The 10,385-nt window shown below is 37.0% G+C and overlaps 1 protein-coding gene across 1 annotated transcript in view; it reads left to right on the plus strand.

The window, feature by feature from the left end:
* LOC107578537 (disks large homolog 2-like) overlaps positions 1–10,385 on the plus strand; it is a 238,295-nt gene that overhangs the window by 174,623 nt on the left and 53,287 nt on the right. Inside the window, exons 11-14 of the mRNA XM_016264486.1 lie at positions 970–1,139; positions 2,312–2,368; positions 2,789–2,930; positions 6,040–6,153. Of these exons, the coding sequence (XP_016119972.1) occupies positions 970–1,139; positions 2,312–2,368; positions 2,789–2,930; positions 6,040–6,153 (483 nt within the window). The remainder of the gene's footprint in view (positions 1–969; positions 1,140–2,311; positions 2,369–2,788; positions 2,931–6,039; positions 6,154–10,385) is intronic.

Consider the following 10,385-nt stretch of genomic DNA (forward strand, 5'->3'; position numbering starts at 1 on the left):
TTAAATAAATCAATAAATCCACTGCTCTCTTGTCTCCTCCGAGGCTGGGACTGTAAATAGTGTTCTGTGCTCATCTGTGCAGCCAATGACAGAGCAGTTAGTGTGTTTTGCTCAAACTTTCACCATGGCATTAGAACTGGTACACCGTTGTTGCTTGCGAAAACACAATAACGGAGCCGTGTTATTAAACTTAAACTTACAGATTAAGGTGTGGTAATATTATAATGAGATCCCTTTGCCACGTCACCAAGGGAGCGAAATCAGATGCGCTCGTTTTCTCAGACGCTTGCAGAAAAAGGCTTCCCAAAACAAAGTTACTGGGTTAATCTTATTCACTTTTTCATGATATGTCACCTTTAAAGTTCTAGTATTTTTGTTATGCGCTTTTGTTATTTGTATTAGTTTCTGTTGTTTTTATTTTTTCAATATTTCTGTATAGCATTAATTAATTTTTTATGTTGGTTTTAGTGTTTGTAATTTTAATACTTCAACTTCAACTTTTTATTTTATTTTACCTAAAAAAATAAAATAAAATTTTGTTTTAGTTAAAAATAGCAATACACTAACAACACTCATATAAACATTTATAAAATATTAAAATGTTAAAAATTGTCAAATTAATGTAAAGATCATTTTTAATATCTATCGTATTTAATTCATTATTAGTAAACATAATCATAATAGTTGCCATAGGCATCATGTTAAACTGACTAAATTGAGTTGTTGAACACTATTCAGCTTTATGGTGAGTCCATTGTGTATATATTGCATATATACATGTGTGCATGCTCATGGTTTGGTTGAGTGTGTGTGCTTGTTTGCTGGGTCTCAGCTGCTCTATGTGAGCATGCCCCAAGAGGCGGCTGTCCTTGGACCACAGGCTGCTGTGATCTGGAACTCTCTGCAGGAGGCTCACCACACACTGAGGACTCCTGAAAACTCACTCCTCGCTCTTATTTCTCTCCGCAGAGTGAATGACTGTATTTTGCGTGTGAACGACGCAGATGTCTCGGAGGTGTCTCACAGTAAGGCAGTGGAGGCTCTGAAAGCGGCCGGATCGATTGTGAGGCTCTATGTGCGCAGGAGGAGACCAATGCTGGAAACCGTCACCGAAATCAAACTCATAAAAGGACCAAAAGGTTTCAGATTTACAATTACCATAAAACCCATCTGTTACCTGAGCTGTTTGTCACATTTGCATTAGGGAGCTGTCACGGTCGTTGACTGCTCTGCAAAAAATCATTTTTACTTTAGTTTTGTTTGTTCATTTGTTGCATTCCTAGTTTGCATCCAATAATTTTTTTTTCTGATTTCTGCTGTTATAAAAGAAAATAGGCTATTACTCATGTACACATTCATATCTAGGGTGCGGAGATAAATGTAAAACAAATCAAGATTTGAAACTCCACTGAGCCTGAGAGTTACCACATCCTCTTTTTCTGGTTGTTGTTTGGGTGGAGCAATAAACAGAACTATATCCTGAGAAAGACAGCTTTGATGCATTATTTAGAGCACATAGAGGAAGATGCATCACACATACACATACACACACAGCACAGCAGCAAATTTGGAGGAAGAGCTTCGGGCACCGTAGACTCCTCAAATCCAAAACACTCTACAGTACAACACTTGTTGTCACCTTTAGGAAACTGAGAAACTAGATTATGCTTGAGGAAAGTGCATACAGTTCTATCTGCTCTGAGAGAGTTTTGAGTACTGTTTATTACTATTAGTCAGTTAATATGAATTTCTGAAAGATTCAGCATTGCTTCTGTGTGAAAGAATGACATAGGTTTAATTAGTTAGATGTAGTCTGATGTTATTGCATCTATTGGGACACAGCTAACACTTTTAATTTGTGTCCTCTTTTTCTGGTTGTCGTTTGGGTGGAGCAATAAACAGAACTATATCCTGAGAAAGACAGCTTTGATGCATTATTTAGAGCACATAGAGGAAGATGCATCACACATACACATACACACACAACACAGCAGCAAATTTGGAGGAAGAGCTTCGGGCACCGTAGACTCCTCAAATCCAAAACACTCTACAGTACAACACTTGTTGTCACCTTTAGGAAACTGAGAAACTAGATTATGCTTGAGGAAAGTGCATACAGTTCTACCTGCTCTGAGAGAGTTTTGAGTACTGTTTATTACTATTAGTCAGTTAATATGAATTTCTGAAAGATTCAGCATTGCTTCTGTGTGAAAGAATGACATAGGTTTAATTAGTTAATGTAGTCTGATGTTATTGCATCTATTGGGACACAGCTAACACTTTTAATTTGTCATTTCTCAAAATCCTATAGGGCTTGGCTTCAGTATTGCAGGTGGTGTGGGAAACCAGCACATCCCGAGTGATAACAGCATTCTTGACCACTAGAGCGTAACTGTTTACGTAACTCTGGATTGCCCGCTTAACACATCTTGTGTGTTTTCTCTTTCACCCAGGTGAATAACTACACTCTAGAAGAGGTGACCCATGAAGAAGCAGTGGCCATATTGAAGAACACGTCAGATGTGGTATACCTTAAGGTTGGGAAACCCACCAGTGTCTATCTCTCAGACCCCTATGGGCCACCTGATATCACACACTGTGAGTGATTCTTATCATATTCACCCTTCATTATGTAATACATATGCTTTCTTAAACCAGAATAATGCTAGAGAAAAATGAATAATGCTTAGAAATTTAATAGTAAAATGGAAATGTTTACTTTTTTTTAAAGTCAGCATTATGATTAGCTAGTGTGTGTAACATACACTCTCTCTCTGTCTCTCTACAGCATTCTCACCCGCTATGGAAAATCATATCTCTTCCCCTGGTAATAACGGCACTCTGGAATATAAGTCCAGTCTTCCGCCCATCTCCCCTGGCCGATATTCCCCCCTGCCCAAGCACTTGCTGGGGGAAGAGGACATTAACAGGTTGGATGGTTTTTCCTTCCTACGGTAATTCCCTCCCTTTCTACCAGACGCCACTGCCCGCAGGTAGACTGTGTAGCCCCCTTCCCCCATGTGTCCCATGGAAATCCAAAAGACAATCAAGCAGCGTCATCACACCTAGTGATGGGATTGTTTTGGGATTTACTGTCCCATCCTTTACTACTATACATAGACACGTTGGTACAGAATATCATAGAGATTTAAAGGTGACCTTTTTTCAGTAAGAAACTACCAACACCCTAGCAACCACACAGCATAAGCATGTCCTGTTAGTTCCGTTCTGTTTTTATGTTCCTGGATTTTTAGTGGTCCTTGTTTGTTGTGAATTTGTAGAACAACATAGGCTCAACATAGGCTCTACCTATTTTTTCCTTTTCACACAAATTATGATTACAGTGGCAGATTATCAATTAATAATTATTTACAGTTTTCGCATGGTTTTTTGCACAGTACTTTTTTTTCATGATTATCATAATGCGTGATTTGTAAACAAATACATTTTACTATTTGCATCACATAACCAGCTCTTGTTTGTATGGCTTTTCTGACATGGTAAACTTGCTCAGTAGCTCACCTGGTGCAGCATTGCACTTGCGGAGCACACAGGTCTGAGTACTACGAAATACATCACTCGATAAATAAGCTCAAAGACGCAAAGAAGCAATTAAATTGGTGTGGTTGCTTCAAAGTAATGCATATTTATTTGAACTTTTCTTAGTTAACTCTATCGGTTATGTTTTGGGTAGGGTTTATCCTAGGTAGTTCATTATTTTTAAATGCAATAAAGCATTAACATTTTACTGCCAGTCACCGGACATTTAATTTCCAAACTGCAGTGATATCGATGTAACCATTGGCATATTCACATTCATCTGTTTTGTGTAAACCTGAGCAAAGCAATGCAATATCATAGACATGTTGGTACAGAATATCATAGAGATTTAAAGGTGATCTTTTTTCAGTAAGAAACTACCAACACCCTAGCAACCACACAGCATAAGCTGTTTATTACAGAAAAAGGACAGAAAGATCATACTGATTCAAACTCTTAAATCTGTAATGATATCAGTGTGTGTTGACAGCATGAGCTTGTTTTAGCATGCTGGCTTGCTTTTAAGGGTGTTTTGGGAGACATATGTTCAGGACTGCAGGGCTTGGGATGTGTTTGGTACACTGCAATGCAACCTGAACCTAAGAGTGATATGAATACTGAGCATCATCCCTGGAGTTTTCTGAAGCACAGAACTGAATCTGAGGACTTATCAAACTCCATGAGAACTGTGAATTTAGAATAGCAAAGAACGTCACAACCGACTTCGGTTTTGATTAACTCATCTCACACTCTTTCTGTCGGCTGGCTTCTTGATGTGTTAATGTACCCTGCAGTAGTTTTGGGCCTCTGAGGCTTTTGATAGCAATGTTATGAGAGTCTAGCAATTGTCGTTTAACAGTATTGGGGCTGTTTCCTCTTGGACAAATGTTGAATTTGAATCCCAGAATTCCACTAGCCTTATTGGCTTATGACCACGCTCACCATAATAAGCTTCATAAATCCACGGAGGAAGACATTTTGTTTTCCTGCCAATCCAGAGTATTTTAGATGAATAACTAATTACTAAATAAATACCAAAGTTCAAAACTGCCTCTGTAATTTCTCAACCATGTTTTGTCCATTTTAACTGACAGCCTTGATAACGTCTCCCACTGTGAAACACAGTTAATGTCACCCTGCTGTGAAAAATTCCTAGTTTCACCATGAATGCTAAACGTGCATGCAAACATGCATTCCAAACAAAGAACGTGACCTTTCCCAGAGGTGAGAGAAACAGATTAAACCCCCTCTTCTCTGTAAGAGGTTTACGTGGTCTGTGTGTTCGAGGAAGCATAAGCTCATCTGGAAATTCAGCCCCCTTAAACTCTACTGTTTACCACAGGAGAATCTGAGGGAATATGGCAGAATATTGTCGCCACTAAATATTTTTTTTTACATTCAGACACTCTGGAATTGATTTGAAGTGAAATATAGAATGGAGCATTTCATGTATGTGTGCATAATTGTGAATAAATGTAATCTTACATTATCACTCACAAGTTGAATAATTAAATAGGTGTGACATTAGGCAGATGTTCGGGGGGGGTTTGGGGACATGTTTTTGTTTTTGCATGTGTCATTTTGGTTTAGGGGAACAGAGTGTGAAGATGCAGGGTGTGTAGGAGTTGGTTATGTTGCCGCAATCTCCATGCATCGTTAGAGGAAAGTCATGCACACAAACATACACCATAATGTTATACAAAAATTTTTAAAAACAATTGCAAATGCTTTACATACTTATGTGAGGCTATAGGACCGCAAAAACACACACACATACACGCACAGCCTGGTCATTCAATCATCATAAATAATACAGCTGCAGAAGTAGAACATTTCTTACTTCCGTCATGTACATACACACTCAGCAGTGCTACCTTGGGTCAGTACTCAATTATTACTAAGCACACCTGTAATGAACTGGACATTCATGATTATTAGATGTGTAGGCAGAGAGTTCTTATGCAATATGTGCTCATCTGGAAATTCAGCCCCCTTAAACTCTACTGTTTACCACAGGAGAATCTGAGGGAATATGGCAGAATATTGTCGCCACTAAATATTTTTTTTTACATTCAGACACTCTGGAATTGATTTGAAGTGAAATATAGAATGGAGCATTTCATGTATGTGTGCATAATTGTGAATAAATGTAATCTTACATTATCACTCACAAGTTGAATAATTAAATAGGTGTGACATTAGGCAGATGTTCGGGGGGGGGTTTGGGGACATGTTTTTGTTTTTGCATGTGTCATTTTGGTTTAGGGGAACAGAGTGTGAAGATGCAGGGTGTGTAGGAGTTGGTTATGTTGCCGCAATCTCCATGCATCGTTAGAGGAAAGTCATGCACACAAACATGCACCATAATATTATACACAAAATGTTTAAAACAGTTGCAAATACCTAACATCTTTCTGTGAGGATATAGGACCGCACATAATTCTGAGAAACTCATATGTACATGTGCTTATGGACACGTACATCAGCATCCTTTGTTAGTACCCCCTCTCCCCATCTCTACTCCCCCGTGGAGTTTGATAAAAGCCCCATGCACTCAATCCCCCACTTCCCTCACTATCACGTAGGCCTGCTCCCTGACGCCGAGATCACCAGGTACTGAGCACAGCGCTCTGCATGGGACATGAATGAGGAATGTGAATGAAAACTCTGTGGCCACACCCTAATTTATGCTCACTTGCATGCCCAGCCCCATTTCAAAGTCACCTGCATGCCCTGCTTATCATGTACTACTATCATGTGTCTTAATATACCTCATTCTTTCCTTAGTCTTTTTTTAAACTATCTGCAGAGGTTTGATACAGTGAAGCGACATGCTTTGAGAGTACCTTCAAAAAGAAGCCAAAGTGAAATCAATTTACCTTGTTTATGTTTTTAAGAAAATGCACTACTGTCTAAAAGTTTGAGGTTGGTATGACTTTTATTATATATGAAATATACATGAAGTAATTCTCTTATGCTCACCTAGGCTGCATTTATTTGATTAAAAAAAAACAGTAAACAGTAATATTGTGAAATATTGCAACTATTATATTATAACAAATATTGCAAATTATATAATTAAATTTGTTACAATGCCATTTATTCATGTGATGTCAATTTTCAGCAGCCATTACTCCAGTCTTCAGTGTCACATGATACTTCAGAAATAATTCTAATATGGTGCTAAGAAACATTTCTTATTAATATCAATGTTAAAAACTGTTGTGCTAGTTAATATTTTTGTGAAAACATTTTCAGGAATATTTGAAAAAATATACATTTCAAAAGAACAGCCTTTATTTGAAATACATTTTTTTGGAACATTATAAATGTCTTTACTGTCACTTTTGCTCAATTTAATGTATCCTTGCTGAATAAAAGTACTAATTTCTTTAAAAAAAAAAATATTTCTGACCCAGAACTTTGACAGTAGTGTATGTCTGATAATGGAAGAAAAAAGGTTGCGAATACAGTTTTATGCTGACATGCTGAAAAAATATTACCTTGATTACTGTAGATGAGCAACTCCAACAGCTTTGCATAATTATCTTTCATTTTTATTCCTCATACTTCATTTGACAATGATGCAAAGTGCACGTAGAGGACACAAGCGTGGCGATTGGTAGTTACCATGGCAGTTACCCGTGACAACAATATAACTGAATCACGTCTCTGCTGCAGCTGTCCACTTACTTCCTTCCCTTCCACAGCCACTGTCAATTGTCCATATTTTCATTTGTTAGACTGTATTGCTTATTGACAGCTTCCCGATGAAGGTCAGAGCTTGGCCACTGTCATCTATGCGGTTTGCTTGTTTCCCTGTTGCATCCATCTGACGTTAGTGCATCATAAATCAGAGAGGACTGATTTTTATCTTCCTTATTTCCTGTCTAAGTGATTTCAGTTTAGGTTCAGGCAGCAGCTTGTATCATTAATTGGATAAAAAAAAAACTTTATTAGCAATAATGAAACATCTCTCATCTTGCTGATTAAACGACTAGGCATATAAATGTATTAGTGTGGAGATGAATGGAGTGTAAACAGTGTCACAGAGGAAATGCTCTTCGGGACTCTCTGGCACAAATGGCTCAGTAATGTTCCACTGTTATCCGAATCTGTGCATAATGCCCTCAGTGTGGGTGTGCTTTGTTTACCGGTTTGTTTTGATTTAGATTTTTAAGTTCGTTACTCTATGAATTATAAAGCTGCGCCTAATTGGCTTCTCTGGGATTTGAGTTGATTTGCCTTTCAGAACGCCACCGCTAACACCTAATGCATCGCTTAAATCCTCAGGACTTGTGGAAAAGCATTCATGAAAATGCCAGTCATAATATCTGTGATTAATGGATTGCTGTCTCTCATGTTCAGGGTCTGCCGGTTTTTGGTGATGCTCTTCAAGGGAAAGCACAGGCAGCAGTTCTGTGAAAATGGCCAATTCTGTGTGAGCGAGCATGTGAGATTGTCAGTATCGTACCAAAAGGGAACAGTTCTCATTTTATCACACATAAACACCAAAATACTCTGCCTAAGAGCGCTGTTACTTCACATTAGCTGTGTTTGAGTAGCTCCTGACAGCTGCCAGTAAAAAATTGGCAGATTCTAAAATAAATCTCATGTGGAGCACTAGGAATATATAGTGCAATGGATTTGACTGTACCCATGTGCCATTTTAATGGGATGTATGGCTTAAGTGATTGGCTCAAAACCCTGGATATAGAAATGTGGTCCATTAGCTGATAATTTCAAGAATTTTTCTCAGGTATTGTTGACCCATTTAGGCATCACCAGGAGATACTAGCATACAATTTGCAAAATTATGTTTCAAGCGGACTCTTTCTTGTTCAGTGTAGTCATTCTCTTTGATTTGACTAGAATTCAGATGTCTTTGATGTTTTCTTAATATGTATTCACTTGGCAATAGTACACAAAAATTAATTTGATCCTAATCAACAACCTCAAGTGTGGTTCCCAGAGAGAAATCAGATCTGATGTATTTCAAGTATTTCGGAGGACCTCAGAGGATCCAGATCTTGTCATCTCTGAATCATCATCAGTCAGGAGGGAGATTCCCTCACATCATTCAATTTGGATCCAAATGGATGAATCCGATTGGCTGAATTGCTCTTGCTTTCCAGGCTCTTCTGTAGCTTCGAGGCATATGCGTTCGATGGGGGTCGTGTCCCCTACACCTCACTGATCTGAAGTGATAGTTTTGTTTGTATCATGATTAATAATTTTGTTTGGGGCTAAAAGCGAAGGATGCATACTAATTGCGTTTTGCTGATGTGGACAATTTTGCAGTGACATGAACCATAAATCACAGTTCCCACAAGATTTTGTTACTTCTAATTTGTATGACTTGTGTTCCTTTTAGAGAAGGATAAACTAGCTTAATCTAGTTTGCTGACAGTTTTTTAAAATACGCTTCTGGAGAATGCAAATAACAAATGTCTGAAATCTTACACCATTTCTAACAGTGACAGGTGTTGTTTATGTATATTATCATGTTTCCTACGAGAAGAATACTAATTCTACTGGAGCGTTTTAATGTATGCCTTTTCATCTTTTATTCATATTATCAGGGAGGGCATGAAGATTAAATTAGCTTAATTTATTAGTGGTGTTTGCTAAGACAGTCTAGAATAAAAAGATCTGAACAAACCACTAACCCTAAGTATTAAACTTTGGTACATGACTTGTACTAAAGTTTTGACTATGCATTTTGAGGGCTATTTTATGGATTTATTAATTTAAAAATAAAAAGACATTTCATTATGTAACTAATTAAAACTATTTTACTTATTTACTTAATGTTTAAAAATTGTGTTAAATTTAAGAGTAAAATAATACTAGATTTTTGGTGGTATTTTTCCTGGTAAAACTCTAGTGTCCAAAATAAAATTGCGAGGGGAAAAAAAAGGCAAAACTAAAGACAGATACGGATCTTGTACTGTGTTGTAATCTGTGTATCATTAGATCATTCATTTTTTGGTTTAATATTCAATGGAGAAAAATGTGAAAACGGCTCCTTTTTCGTTTTTTTGTTTTTTTCCAAAAAAACGAAAAACAAAAATTCAGCTTAAATTTTCGTTTTTCGTTCATGGGTGGAAAAATTAATAAACAGCTTGAATATTCAATTTCTACACGTGGGCGGGAATTAAACACCCCTTTCTGCTGATTGGTCAGCTGAAGATCAAACCGTGCCAGTGTTGCCAACTTAGCAATTTTGTTGCTAAATTTAGCAACTTTTCACACTACCCTAGCAACTTTTTCTTCCAAAAGCACCTAGCAACAAATTTAGCTGTTTTTAAAATTTATTTGGCAACTTTTAGCAACTTTTGATAAGTGACTCAAACGATAAAAAGGCACACATTTTCCATCTAAATCACACAAAATAAGGAAACCAAAGATGCCTAGCAGTACACAATTCACATGAATTAAGTTATTGCTATTTGCAATTGTTTAATTTAATAATAATAATTGAATATTTGAATAATTGTTCATTTATGATACACCTTGTTAGTAGCTTGTACCTGTGATTGTTGTTTAGTTAGTACACTGTAAAAAAAATATCTAGAAAAATGGAAAAGGTACTAGTTATTTTCCAGGACATTATCCGTTATCCATTGTTCATTATCCATTGTAACCCTGTAACCCGAAAACAAAATGCTATGCGTAATTTAAAATGCAGGTAAAAAAAAACCCTGAAAAATCAATATGGAAAACTCTTTCATATTAACATAGATTGTGCCCTATTTTTATACTAACTGCTAATACACTGCTTAAAACTATAATTGTTCAGAATGTGTAGTTTTACTAGTTTACTAGCTAATAAAAAAAACTTA

This window comes from Sinocyclocheilus grahami, unplaced genomic scaffold (assembly GCF_001515645.1).
Source record: "Sinocyclocheilus grahami isolate Dianchi unplaced genomic scaffold, SAMN03320097.WGS_v1.1 scaffold32.1, whole genome shotgun sequence".
In the NCBI taxonomy this organism is placed as follows: Eukaryota; Metazoa; Chordata; class Actinopteri; order Cypriniformes; family Cyprinidae; genus Sinocyclocheilus; species Sinocyclocheilus grahami.